Source organism: Labeo rohita, unplaced genomic scaffold (genome assembly GCF_022985175.1).
Source record: "Labeo rohita strain BAU-BD-2019 unplaced genomic scaffold, IGBB_LRoh.1.0 scaffold_120, whole genome shotgun sequence".
Classification (NCBI taxonomy): Eukaryota; Metazoa; Chordata; class Actinopteri; order Cypriniformes; family Cyprinidae; genus Labeo; species Labeo rohita.
In genome coordinates this window covers 139,784-154,107 of record NW_026127340.1, presented here as the reverse complement: position 1 = coordinate 154,107, position 14,324 = coordinate 139,784, and the positions used below count along the sequence as shown (strand labels likewise).

The following is a 14,324-nucleotide window of genomic DNA, read 5'->3' as shown; positions in this document are numbered from 1 at the left end:
AATGTCCTCAAAAAGTGGAAAGGGACTGTTTGTTAAGTGTCTATGTCTTTTCTACTGTGTATAGGCAAGTTTCTGTACAGTGTTATTGTGTTTCCTGTCACTGTGGGCTCCAGGGCACAGTAGTACAGAGCTGCATCTGTCACTTTGACATAGGAGATGATCAGATCCACACGGTTTTTCTTTTCATTCAGTTTTGCTGAAAACCGAGAATCCAGCTTCTCTGCGGTCTGGACCCGTCCAGAGGTTTGCAGAATTAATAAAAGATATTCAGGAGCTGATCTGGGATATTGACGGTACCAGTGCAAACTAATTGCAGCTGAGTAGCTGCAGGACAAAGTTATATTGGCACCCTCCTCATCAAAGACCTCAGTTTGGTCTGATGTAATAGGGCTCTCAAACCTTCCACCTGAAAATTATGATAAAGACAATGAGATACTGTGATGATAGACTCTGAACTAATACATTTTGTTTTAATTAAGCCATTTAGAAAGTCATTTAGCAAGTTTACAATGTAGTTCTATTCAAATATGGTATATTAATAAAACAAACCTAAAAAAAAAAATACTTTTATGTAATATTAAGTTATACTCACTCCCAACAGCACAGAGCAGGATAACTGTGATAAGCAGCATCATGCTGAAATGGCACGTCAATGATGGTACTTGAGATCTTTACAACTGCTTGAAGCTCCTCCCTCAACTCAGAGTGAATTTTGAGCATGATAAACCCATGAGATCTCAAGCTGTCAGGTTTTTGTACAGTAACATTTGATTTCCTGTCACTGTGGTCTGCAGAGCGCAGAAATACACTGCAGAGCCTTTAACCGTGGTAAAGGGGATTTCCAAATCCACACGATTTTTCTCCACATTCAGTTTTCCTGACAGACGTTCGTCTGAAGTCTGTATTACTTTCCCAGAGCTTTGTAGGATGAGCATGAGGAACTGAGGAGCTGATGTATGATGCTGTCGATACCAAAGGAGACTGTATGCCGAGGAATAACTACAGGATAGTGTTACGTTCTCAGTCTCTTTTACATGGATTTCTGTGTGTTCTGGGGTAATGGCTTCTGCATGAGTTGCATCTTAAGAATGAAACATATGAAAGTATATACTGACATATAAAGAAATAGAGTGTCAGTAATAGTCACAAAAATTTATTTAAGAAAAATCTACCCACCTGCAAGAGTTAACATCCAAATAATGATGTACAGCAACATTTTGAGACCAGGGCAGAGCAAAATAACATAACATGACCAGGGACAATCTAAAGTCTCCTCTGGAAGCTCCGCCTCTTTCTTCAGTGTGGAATTTGTGAAATAATGAAGCGACCAATCACATATTGCTTTATATTTTTCATTTGCCAGATGTAACCACAGAATATTATTTACTGTAAGCAAGAACGTATTTTGTGGTTTCAAAAGACCACAGAGTTTTTGTACAGTATAATAAATACATTATGTCACTGTGTTCTTCTAGCGCACAGTAGTAGGAGGCTGTGTCCTCCAGTTTTAGATTGTTTATGATCAGAAAAGTAGATGTCATTGATGTTGCAGAATCATAGCGAGGATCTATGCTTTGAAAGCGTGTCACAGATTGTGCACCTCTGAGTAATAAAAACTCTGGTGCCTGTCTTGGTTTCAGCCTACCCCAGAAGAGTACAACACGAGAGCTGCTTGATTCATACAAGCATGCGAGAGTCACAGATTACCCCTCTTTGCCGTGAGAGTTTTTGTCTCTGGTGCAATGTGAGACAAAAACTGATCTTTTAATTCTATAAAAATAGCAATGAATTTTAAAGCATGGCGAAGGTTGCGGGCAGTCATTGACACATTATGTGTCAATATCACTTTGCCACACAATTTAATTTATTTCATAGGTCTTACAACATCAAAATAACCAAAACCCATAAGAACAATGCCCAAACATATAATTATTCCTGTTGACAATTATTCTTTACATTATTCATTCTTTACATCCATTTATTCAAAAGGTAGAATTTATACAGGAATAAAAAAAGCCACTGTTTTTATGAGTGAGACATTTTTATGACTGAAAAAATCACTGAATTGTTTAAAATATTTTTTGGCCAATAGAAGATGCACCAGTTTCACATTTCTCTTGCAATTATATAGGCTAGTAATCGCTTTTAAATGCACTTGCTTTTTACTTTCACTTTCAAAATTTCTGTGGCTTTTTGAATACTGTCAACGTCCATCATTGTAGACGTCCAACCCTAGTTCAAAAATGCAAACACCCCTAACTTCTGTTGCTTGGAGATGATTCTTTTGTGAATTTATTTGGAGCTATCTGAGAGCAAAAACAACTACCAATATTGTAACCTATGTTATTATTAATGCCCTGTATTAATAATTCATGCTAAAGACCCATGCTGATAAAATAGGCCTATAAAGCTTACTAATTATTTAATCACTGAAATAACTACATGTACATCACTGAAGGCTACTGTACATGCAGCTGTTTATTTATTTGCTGCAGGTGTTACCATATCCTGCAATTTCACTCTGTGGTTTATAAAGACATGTAGACATGTCTGCGGTTATAAAGACATGAAATGGTTTGATATTCATTTGATAATTCACTGTTCAAAGCAAGTTTTCTGAGTGAGTTTTTGTAAAGCCTCTCAGGCACTTTGTACCACTGGGCTCTTACTCTTAGAGCACAGTAATAGAGAGCTGAATCTGACAGAGTTACACTTCTAATGGTCAGTGATGTGGATTTCTGGGATGTGGATGATCTAAATCGATTGGGGTCTGGTATGTTCTCATATGTCTCTGATCGTCCACCTTTAAGCAGTATATATTGAAGCTGTGTGTCAGAAAACTGTCTGTACCAGTAAAGGAGAACATAGCTGCTGCCTGTGTCATATGAACAGTCCAGTGTTACAGGATCTCCTTCTGTACTGGTAACACTCGTCCTCTGGTTACTTGGTTGAATCCAGTCTTGACAGATTACACCTGGAAGGAAATGTTTTTAATAAGTTACAATTTCACTATTAATATGTGTGTGTGTGTACTTTTCAAAATATGAGTAATCATACAAATGTATTAGAATTTTGGACTGTACCTGATGCTGTAAGGAAAAACAGCAGTAGATATTTTTTTATTTGTTGACTGAGCGTTTGGAGGCTTTCCATGATCACTTCAGATAAGTCTTAATGTGCTGAGAGGTTGATCTTTAAATATCACGAAGTGGATGAAAACAGGAAGTGCAATTGGTCTTGTCTGCTTGTCACACTATATCTGCATTGCTCTGAGACTTGTAGGTACCAAGAGATGATTTCAATGAGTTGACGGTTCGTAAAACGTCCAGCAGGTGGCAATCTAATATCATAAAAATACTGTACTTAAGCTGAGAAATCGGCTGTGTGGATCACTCCGCTGTGGCAACCCCTGATTAAGGGAGCAAGCTGAAGGAGAGAGAGAGACCGTAGTTAAGCTGAGAATAATTCTATACATCTTTAATTTTGTACATGGAACGCCATCAGGTAAAGCTGCCAGGGTACTGTTTGAAACTATTTCTAAAATGTCCAGTAGTTTATGAGATAATGCTCTTATAATTTAGTTTTTTCATGATTCAGATACTTTTTTTTTATTGAAAAAATATTTATGACTGATTGAAAAATATTTATTTAAAATATGTAGGTTTATATATATATATATATATATATATATATGTATATATATATACATATTCTGAAGATATGCATTCAACTACAGTATCGTTGCTGGGTGGGTTTTTGTACAGTGTTCGTGTGTTTCCTGTCACTGTGGGCGTCAGGGCACAGTAGTAAATTGCAGAGTCTGTCACTGTAGCGGAGGAGATCTCTAGATCCACATGGGTTTTCTTTTCATTCACTTTCCCAGAGAATCTTGGATCTCGCTCTACAATTTCTGACTTTTGAGAAACCTTTCCAGTAGAGTGTATAATAAGCAAAAGAAATTCAGGAGCTGATCCGGGATATTGGCGATACCACTGCAGTGTGGATGCTGAGGAGTAGCTACAGGACATAGTAACATTTTCTCCCTCTTTCTTATAAACCTCAGTTTGGACTGGCGTGATGACATTAGCAAAACTGCCACCTTTAAAATTGAAAGTCAAAATTTATGGAAATGTAATATATATTAAATTAACTAAAACAAACTTAACACTTATTAATCTCATCTAGACAAAATAACAGAAAAGACAAATAAATGTCATACTTACATATAAGAGAACAAATCAAACCAGTTAAACAGAGCAACATATCGATGATGAGTAGGATGATGATCTACTGTAGTTCAGCACAAACTGTTGTTCTACTAAACTTTTTGTTCTTTCCTTGTCACACCAAAGATGCCTTAAGCAAACTCCTCCCATGAAAGCAGTAATTGAAACAGCACTGAAAAAGCATAGAGTGGAGTCAACATGAACACACAGGTCAGAAGAACTGTTGTTGAGCTGATCAAGAGTTAAAGACACTCCGTAAGAGACTCTTTAATATGCTTATCAAGGACTGTAAAGACACAGCACAACTATTTGATGAACTAATGTACTTAGGGAAACAGTATATTTAACACATAACTGTCTTACATTTTGGCACATTTTGTCTTGACAGTGATGTAATGTGAGATCTATCTTAGTTTTTGTACAGTGTTGTTGTGTTTCCTGTCACTGTGGGCGTCAGGGCACAGTAGTACATTGCAGAGTCTGCCACTCTGACAGAGGAGATCTCCAGAATCACATGGGTTTTTTTGTCATTCAGTTTTCCAGAGAATCGAGGATCTTGATCCACAATTTCTGACTTTTGTGTAACTTTCCCAGAAGAATATAGAATGACAAAAAGATATTCAGGAGCTTGTCCGGGATATTGGCGATACCACTGTAGAGTATATGCAGAAGAATAATTACAAGACAGAGAAATATTGGCTCCTTCTGGATGGAACATCTCATTTTGGACCGGAGTGATGTCATTTGCAAAAGTGCCACCTGCAAGAATCAAAATTCATGCTAAATAATGTAAAACGTACTGAAACATAACACTTTTGCTGTTAGTTAAAATTAATAATAACATAAATTCAGTATATTTAATCTAGAATACATACTGGCAAGACAACACAGCAAAACCTGCAAGCAAAGCATCATTTTACACAATGCCATATTCAGCACAAACTGCTGTTCAACTATTCATAAATTCCTTGTTAAGTACAGGAGGAGGTCTCAGATTAGCTCCTCCCTTCAAATCTGCAGACTATAATAGATGAAATACCATTCAAACCCTAGTTATAAACAGATATGGACAGATATGAACACATATAGTAGGTTAGGCGTTTTTACTGTAGTATCACTTAGTCTGGACACAAATAGCCTGTGGTTTGTTGCAGTCAGAAAGTATTAGCGATACATGTAAACATTTTAATGTTCTGTGTTTTGGTCTCTTATTTTTAGTCAGTGAAGTCCTGACACTGACCTATAGACAAAGAAAAGTGGTTCTTTTGTAAAAAGATTATTATGGCATGACAAAAACAATAAATTATCATTTTCTTGTTTCCACACATGCACACATTTCCTTTTCTTCCAGCAGGTGTTACAGTATTGTGTTTGTGAAGTGTTGTGGTTTTAAACAAGATATTATTGTGGTTTATTTTTATTTGATTCCATCTTTTTAGTGCAAAAACTACATGTAAGTTTTTGTAAAGCTGCTCAGGCATTTTGTATCACTGGGCTCCAACTCTTAGAGCACAGTAATAAAGAGCCGAATCTGACAGTGTTACACTCGTAATAGTGAGTTCAGTGGATGTATCTGATGTAGTTTACTGAAACCGAGTGTCTGGTATATCCTCATAACTGCTCCCTGATCGAGCACCTTTATACAGTAAATATTCTGGTTCTCTGTTAGGATACTGTCTGTACCAGTAGAGATAGACATAACTGCCGCCTGTATCATACGAGCAGCTCAGTGTTACACGCTCTTCTTCTTTTCTGTAAATATTAGCTTCCTTGTCTTTAGGTTGAATGCTGTCAGACAAAACACCTGAAAGAGAATTAGACAAATTTTACAAAAGGTCAGCTGGCTTGTCCAAAAATACATCATATGTCATTTCTTAATTAAAATAACAATAAAAAAAGTTTCTTCAACAAATTTGATGTTGTTACTGTAAAAGATTGATATTCAAAAATGTTTGCACGGCCAAAACATTTTAATGTACATTATATTTAAGTTTAGATTGCATGTTTTATACCTGGTGTAGTTATGAGAATCAGTAAAAACCATCTCCCCATGTTTGGAATTGTTACTAACTTGGTTTATGAACTGAAGTTAAAATGTAAATGTATGATTGTAGTAGGCTATCTTGTTGTGAAGCTGCAATGTGGGTGTGGTCTGTCTTTCCTTATTAAAAGCTGAGTTGAGCCTTCTTTATACAAATATCTTAAAATTAACTATTAAAACTAAAATTGCTTGAGTAATAGTTGAGGAAGCATCTTCCTCCACTAATTCAGTTATATCAATAAGCATAATCGTCTGTGATGTTTCTCCACTAATCATTTATCATTTTCTGTATCTTGCTTTGGTAAGCCTCGCTAGCTTTCAGTTGGGTGTCCTCTCTGAAATGTTTTAATGTACACAGCACCCCCTGGTGGTGGTTCAAAATGTATTCCCCATTGACAAAATCCACAAGTCTATGAAGGATAAAATATTTGCGAATCTAAAAAATATGATAGATTATACATTTTGACTTTATTTATTCATATATTTTAAAAACATAATGACACATCTGGGAATATAGTTTAATTACCATTAATGTTCATATATAAATGACCTCATTCAATCATTAGATTTCACTAAATCAGTGCATGTACTTTAAAGGTACAGAAATACTAACCAGCCAGAAAATGTATGGTTAAACATGAATTTGAATGTAACTTCAGAATCTAACTGGCACGTTCATTTCTATGGGTACTGTTGTTTTTGGAAACATCTCATTTTTAAGAGTCAGTCAGGTTTTTGTATGGTGTGTAGTGTTTTCCTGTCACTGTGGGCGTCAGGGCACAGTAGTACATAGCAGAGTCTGCAACTTTGACAGAAGAGATCTCCAAAATCACATGGGTTTTCTTTTCATTCAGTTTTCCAGAGAATCGAGGATCTTGATCCACAATTTCTGAACTTTGTGAAATTTTCCCAGTAGCATAAAAAATGACTAAAAGATATTGAGGATCTTGTCCGGGATATTGGCGATACCACTGTAGAGTATATGTGGAAGAATAATTTCAAGAGAGAGCTATATTTGCTCCTTCTGGACGGGACATCTCATGTTGGACTGGAGTGATGTCATTTGCAAAAGTGCCACCTGCAAGAATCAAAATTCATGTCAAATAATGTAAAATGTACTGAAACATAACACTTTTGCTGTTAGTTAAAATTAATAATAACATGAATTCAGTATATTCAATATAGAATACTTACTGGCCAGACAACACAGCAAAACTTGCAAGCAAAGCATCATTTTACACAATGTCATATTCAGCACAAACTGCTGTTCAACTATTCATAAATTCCTTGTTAAGTACAGGAGGAGGTCTCAGATTAGCTCCTCCCTTCAAATCTACAGACTATAATACACAATCTGTGTTTTGGTCTCTTATTTTTAGTCAGTGAAGTGAACGCTGACCTATAGACAAAGAAAAATAATAGAGGTTCTTTTGTAGGAAGATTTATTATGGCATGACAAAAACGATGAATTATCATTTTCTTATTTCCCCCTGTGCACACATTTCCTTTTCTTCCAGCAGGTGTTACAGTATTGTGTTTGTGAAGTGTTGTGGTTTTACACAAGATATTATTGTGGTTTATTTTTATATCTTTTTAGGGTAAAAACTACATGTAAGTTTTTGTAAAGCTTCTCAAGCATTTTGTATCACTGGGCTTCAACTCTTAGAGCACAGTAATAAAGAGCCGAATCTGACAGAGTTACGCTCGTAATAGTGAGTTCAGTGGATGTATCTGATGTAGTTGACTGAAACCGAGTGTCTGGTATATCCTCATAACTGCTCCGATATCGAGCACCTTTATAAAGTAAATATTCTGGTTCTCTGTTAGGATATTGTCTGTACCAGTAGAGATAGATATAATTGCTGCTTGTATCATATGAGCAGCTCAGTGTTACACGCTCTTCTTCTTTTCTGAAAATATTAGTTTCCTTGTCTTTTGGTTGAATGCTGTCCGAAAAAACACCTGCAAGAGAGTTGGACAGATTTCAGAACAGGCCAGCTGGCTTGACGAAAAATGTATCACTTCTATTTCTAAATTAAAATTACAACAATAAAATCAGTTCCTTTAACAAATGTAATGTTGTTACTGTAATAGAGTAACATTAAAAAATGGCTGCATGACCAAAATTACATTTGAGACTGCTCAGATTTCATACCTGGTGCAATTATGAGAATCAGTAAAAAGCATGTCTCCATGATTGGAAGGTTCACTAACTTGGTTTATGAACTGGAGTAAAAGGTAAATGTATGATTGTAGTATCTGGCTGTGAAGTCGCAGTGTGGGTGTGGTTTATTTAGACCACCTTCTCTGTATTTCCTTTTTTAAAAAGCTGAGTCACTTGAGCCTTCATTGTGCATCTTAAAATTAACTATTCAAACTAAAATTACTTGAGTAATAGTTGAAGAAAGTATCCTTGTCCACTAATTCAGTTTTATCAATAAGCATAGTCGTCTGTAATGTTTCTCCAATGGTAATGTTTTACTTGCTTCATCTTGCATTGATAACAAGCCTCCGCTAGCTTTCATTTGGGTGTCCTTTCTGAAGTGTTTTAATTTACACAGCACCCCCTAGTGGTGGTATAAAATGTATTCCCAACTGACAACATCCACAAGTGTAACAAGGATAAAATATTTGTGAATCTGAAAAATATGATGGATTATACAATTTGACTTTATTTATTGATATATTTTTTAAAACATAATGACACATCTGGGAATATAGTTTGATGTGCCATTAATGTCCATATAAATGGCCTCATTCAATTATTTTAATTCATTAAATTAATGCATGTACATACTGTAAAGATACAGAAATACTAACCAGCCAGAAAATGTATAGTTAAATATAAATTTGAATGTAAGATCAGAATCTGACATATTCATTTAAGGATACTGTTTTTTTGTCAACATCTCTTAAGAGTCAGTCAGGTTTTTGTATGGTGTGTAGTGTTTTCCTGTCAATGTGGGCGTCAGGGCACAGTAGTACATCGCAGAGTCTGTCACTTTAGCAGACGAGATTTCCAGAATCACTTGGGTTTTCTTTTCATTCAGTTTTCCAGTGAATCGAGGATCTTGATCTACAATTTTAGACTTTTGAGAAACTTTCCCTGTAGCATCCAATATGACTAAAAGGTATTCAGGAGCTGAGTTTGGATATTGGCGATACCACTGCAGACTAATAGCTGAGGAGTAGTTATAGGACAAAGTTATATTGTCTCCCTCTGTCCCAAACACCTCAGTTTGGACTGGTGTGAGGACATTCCCAAAACTGACACCTGCAGATGAGATTAATAACATTTGACTACATTTTGACAACAAAGACATATAAATTAGCAGAAAAGGAGGGCTGAAATAGGGTACTTACATGCATGACAACAGAACAAAGCCAAAAAAAACAGCATCATTTTTTTTTTTTTCAGGATGTTGTAGTTCATGTGCAGGACAAACTGTTACTGAAGTAACATTCATTCATTGTCTTGCACAGCATGTATTCAGCAAGCACCTCCCCTTAAAGATACAGTCTTCATATTCAGGTATCTGCTTTAATAGTAACATTTATGGATTTTAATTATTTATATGTTAATTTATTACCTTTTTCAAACAACACTTTAGTTTGGTTTGTTGAGATGACGTTTGCAAAAGTGCTGGTAGAAAAAAAAGTCATACATGCAACTGGCAAATCTGTTACATCAGTCATATAAATGAGCGAATAATAGGTGCCCTTTAAAAACAAGTTTTTCTGTACCTGGCAGAACCTGTGCCGCCACTACATACTTCAAGTGACACTTCATTTTTGTGTTGCTCAATGTATGTTGTGTTTCTGTAAAAAACAGAAAGTATGCTTCTTCTGGGTACCAAGTGAAAGAAAGCAGACAAATTGTAGTCTTGTTCCAAGGTGAGCTGCATTTCGTAATGTTTTTTTTTTGTTTGTTTTTTGTTTTTTTGCAAGATCATTACATTTTACATTCAAATCATTAAATGTCTTTTACATACTTAATGTAATGTGATGATATGAATTACTTTAATCCTTTTACATGTATTTGAGTATGGGTAGTAAATATTTAAACGTTTTACTATGGCCCTTACTTTCTATTTATCATTACAGCACGCTTTAAAAATGTAATGTTGAATGTTTTTTTAGATCATTATGAGCACTGTGACATCCAGCTTGAATACATGGCAGAGGAAGAAGCTCTGCTCGTTGTTGAACCATACCAACCTCAGCCTGCTGTTCAAAGCCAGTGTGCATGGCTACCATGTCAATACATTTCACCAAAAATGCAATACTCAGGGGCCAACTGTTATCGTAGCTTACAATAAGTCTGGGTATGTTTTTGGAGCTTTCACTAGCAAAAATTATGCACAGACAGGACAAAATGTTGTGGATGACAGAGCATTTCTTTTCAGCTTTAATGACAAAGAAATGAAAGAAGATCCTCTGCATGTGGTCAGTGGAAGTCCGCAATATGCTTTCACTGACAATGGTCCAAACTTCGGCTCTTTAGTGTTTCTTTACAATAATACAGCCAGTGCCTACAGTAATCCAGGAACATACAAATTCGATCCACAGAAGATGCATGGGAATGACTTACAGCTGACAGAATGCGAGGTGTACAGAGTGGAAGGTTTGTATTATTTTGGGCTACTTTTCACGTATTTGCTGAGAGAGTAATGCACTTTCAGTGAAGGTTCTGTGAATAAGCCTTGCTCTGGTTTGGATTTTCACCAGATTGTGGAGGACTCATGGAGAAACCATGGAGAAATGTGCAGTGGAATTCTGAGTAAATCAAACCAAATGCAGTGTCTTCTATAAAATAATTTAGTTATATAGCTAAGCTAATATGTCTATTAACACATTTTCATTTTGTCATAAATGTTTCTGACTTACTGTGTCCCTATGAGTGCTTAAGGAATTAATAATGTTTTAGGAGGAGGCAGGCACTCTTGAGCACCATCTCTGGCTGGAAGCCTTCTGTCAGCTCAGTCAAACAGGCTCGGATTCTACTGGTAGGTCCTGTAGGGGCTGGAAAATCAAGTTTCTTCAACTCCATCAACTCTGCATTCAAGGGTTACGTGAGCATGCAGGCCAACACTGGCACTGCTGGCACCAGTTTGACTACTCAGGTATGTATGACATGTATCCTGATTAATTACACCTCTTATGTTTCACATAAGTGAAATATTAGTTGTTATTATAATTATAGAATAGTTATACACATTTTATAATTATTTAAGTGTGTATTGTAAATAATTGGTAAATATTTGTGCCATGCAGTTCCGTACCTACTACATAAAGCCAAGCAACAGTGTCACACATGTTCCCTTCATTCTGTGTGACACAATGGGTCTCGAGGATGGTGTGAACACTGGTCTGGATGTAGATGATTTTGCCACTATTTTGAAGGGTCACATTCAAGACAAGTATCAGGTGAGAACGTTAGGTACACTGTAAACCCTAATAAGTTCACAGAACTCAAAAATTATTTTGTAACAGATTACACAAAAATATTTTAGTGATGTTTTTAAATGTTTTAAGTTTACATAAAATAAAAATTGTATACAATGTAAACTTAATAGTTAGGTCTGGAAGATCAATTATAATATTTTCATGTATTTTCTGTAATGATTTAAAGATATTCTGCATTTTTTTTTTTCTCAGTTTAACCCATTGATGCCTATACAACCAGACTCCCCTCATTTCCATAAATCTCCTGGCTTGAAGGACAAGATTCACTGTGTGGTCTATGTGATTGACATCAGCAGAGTCAAGCTCCTCTCTGAGAAAACGATTGAGAAGTTTGTGTGTTTTCGAAAGAAAGCCAACCAGCTAGGCGAGTAACAATTTTGAACAGATGTTTATTAATTAATTAATAAGTTACATGAGTGTATTTTATTATTTAAATCAGTAGACTTATTACAGGGGCAACATCTCCAGCATCCTGAGGCTAAAGAGATAGTTTACCCAAAAATAAAAATTCTGTCCTCGTTCACTTACCCTCATGCTGTTCCAAATCTGTGTGACTTTCTTGTGTTCTGTGGAACATACACACTAAAAAGATATTTTGAAGAGTGCTGGTTACTAAATCATTTTGGTTCTCATTGACTTCCATTATGTGGACCAAAAAACAAAAACAAAAAAACAACGAAAGTCCATAGGAATCTAAACTATTTGGTTTTTAACATTTAACTTCTGTGTTGAGCAGTTGAAAGAAATTCATACAGGTTTGGATTGACATAAGAGTAATAATTACACAATTTTGGGGATGACTGTCCCTTTAAATCCCATGCTCAAGAGCACATCTTGTGAGGTTTAAGTGTACAACTAGCATAAATTTTTAATTATTAGGGCTACATTATCCTTAGTAGAGCAATCTCTGGGATTTAATGGCATATACAGTAAGGTGTTGTTCTGTACTTCAGGTATTCCTCAGCTGGTTCTGCTGACTAAGGTGGATGAGGCCTGCCCCTTAGTGGCAGAAGACCTGAAAAATATCTACCAGAGCCACTATATCAACAAAATGGTATAAATTATTCTGTATAACTTTGTAGCTTGTATTCTGTAATGTTCTGTATGTTTCACATATTGTCTTGATGAATTATTTTGTGACAGATGCAGGAGATTAGCACTAAGGTTGGAGTTTCTCTGTCTGCTGTGGTCCCAGTGAAAAACTACTACCAAGAACTGGAAATAGACTCTCAAACTGACATACTGCTTCTAAATGCTGTTGTTCAGATGCTCAGAGCTGCTGAGGGCTATTTTGATGATTTCTACAATCCAGAAGAGAAGTCAGAGTAAAAATAGTTTTCCCTGTCTGACTAAAAGGTGCTGAATGTAATCAGTACACTGAAAAAAAAAAAGTTGTGTAGAAACAATTTTCTGCCAGCAACTTTAACAAATAATTACAAAAACAGTAACACATTTGAAGTAGAAACACTAAAATAGTTTTTTGTTTGTTTGTTTGTTGTTCCTACATGTGAATTAATTTCTAATACAGTATGGTAAGGTGTCCTCTCTGAAATGTTTTAATGTACACAGCACCCCCCAGTGGTGATGTGACAAACATTTACTCTCTCATTGATTCTAAGAATAGAGTCTGTCATGTAATTGTATGGTGTGTTGAGTGTTTCCTGTCACTGTGGGCCTCAAAGCACAGTAGTACAGAGCAGAGTCTGATACAGCAGTAGAGGAGATGATCAGATCCACACTGTTATCTTCTTTTCTGTGTTTAATGGATATTCCAGAAACTGGAGGTTTGGCATGAGTAACTGTTCCATAGTAATCGAGGATGAGGAACTGTGGTGGTGAATCTGCATATTGCCGATACCAGTAAAGACTATCAACAGAACCAGTGTAGTTACAAGAGAATCTGACACTCTCAGTCTCAGTGGCAAACACTGCATCACTGTATGGGGTGATGACATCTTTAGCTCTGTTACCTACAACAAAAACTTATTTAAGCATGTTTTAAATGAGATATGGAGATGTAATGATATGTAAGAATTTACCTTGAGTTAAAGTCAGCAGTATAAGTACACAAGTGAACATGATGGTAGTTGCTGCTCGCCTCAGTGATCTGTGATGCTGATTATCACTGTTTTCAAGCCTTTGTTAAGCTCCGCCTTTTGACATAACTCTCTTGTAAAGCCCAGAAATAAACATATATTATGATAGATTGATACTTAAATCAGCTCGCACATGTTATTTTTCAAAGAAATGTAATTTCTCAAATATTTTGGCACAGTATTTTTTATCCTAGTTTTTTCTGTAGCAGACATGTGTCCACCTAGCACCTCCCCTTAAAGATACAGTCTTCATATTCAAATAATCTGCTGTAAGAGTGATATTTATGTTTTAATAATATTTCTAAGCAACATTCTTCAAACAACACTTTGTTTGGATGCAAAAGTAGCCCTAGAAAAATGCTTATACATTTGACTGGCAAAGTCAGCAGTCACTTTTCCATATTAATAATTGACGAATAAAATTTTATGCTTGATTTCATTTATCTCAGTTAGGTTTTACCAGGTGTTACCATATCCTGTTATTCACAGAGACTT

General features: G+C 35.8%; 1 protein-coding gene, 1 pseudogene and 3 gene segments (V, D, J or C); 1 reads left to right on the top strand and 4 right to left on the bottom strand.

Annotated features, from left to right (window-relative positions):
- Positions 1–32: 32 nt before the first annotated feature.
- LOC127157785 (T cell receptor alpha variable 12-2-like) lies at positions 33–635 on the bottom strand. The segment is given in 2 exon segments: positions 33–406; positions 593–635. Coding segments are annotated over 2 exon segments (417 nt in total).
- Positions 636–5,605: 4,970 nt separating this feature from the next.
- LOC127157803 (T cell receptor alpha variable 18-like) lies at positions 5,606–6,278 on the bottom strand (annotated as a pseudogene).
- A 2,901-nt stretch (positions 6,279–9,179) lies between these two features.
- LOC127157784 (T cell receptor alpha variable 9-2-like) lies at positions 9,180–10,057 on the bottom strand. The segment is given in 2 exon segments: positions 9,180–9,541; positions 10,012–10,057. Coding segments are annotated over 2 exon segments (408 nt in total).
- Positions 10,058–10,067: 10 nt separating this feature from the next.
- LOC127157804 (interferon-induced protein 44-like) lies at positions 10,068–13,295 on the top strand. 3 transcript variants are annotated; one of them, XM_051101018.1, is made up of 9 exons: positions 10,068–10,161; positions 10,408–10,592; positions 10,674–10,891; positions 10,996–11,047; positions 11,195–11,390; positions 11,542–11,694; positions 11,926–12,097; positions 12,687–12,787; positions 12,877–13,294. In XM_051101018.1, exons 2-9 carry the CDS (start codon positions 10,414–10,416, stop codon positions 13,060–13,062), a joined length of 1,257 nt encoding a protein of 418 aa, XP_050956975.1. In that variant the 5' UTR covers positions 10,068–10,161; positions 10,408–10,413; the 3' UTR covers positions 13,063–13,294. The 3 variants fall into 3 exon arrangements, with proteins under 3 accessions (XP_050956975.1, XP_050956974.1, XP_050956973.1); XM_051101017.1 differs by having other exon boundaries at positions 10,408–10,891; positions 11,198–11,390; positions 12,877–13,295; XM_051101016.1 differs by having other exon boundaries at positions 10,408–10,891.
- Positions 13,114–13,967, bottom strand: LOC127157805 (T cell receptor alpha variable 14/delta variable 4-like). The segment is given in 2 exon segments: positions 13,114–13,703; positions 13,773–13,967. Coding segments are annotated over 2 exon segments (396 nt in total).
- Positions 13,968–14,324: the final 357 nt, after the last annotated feature.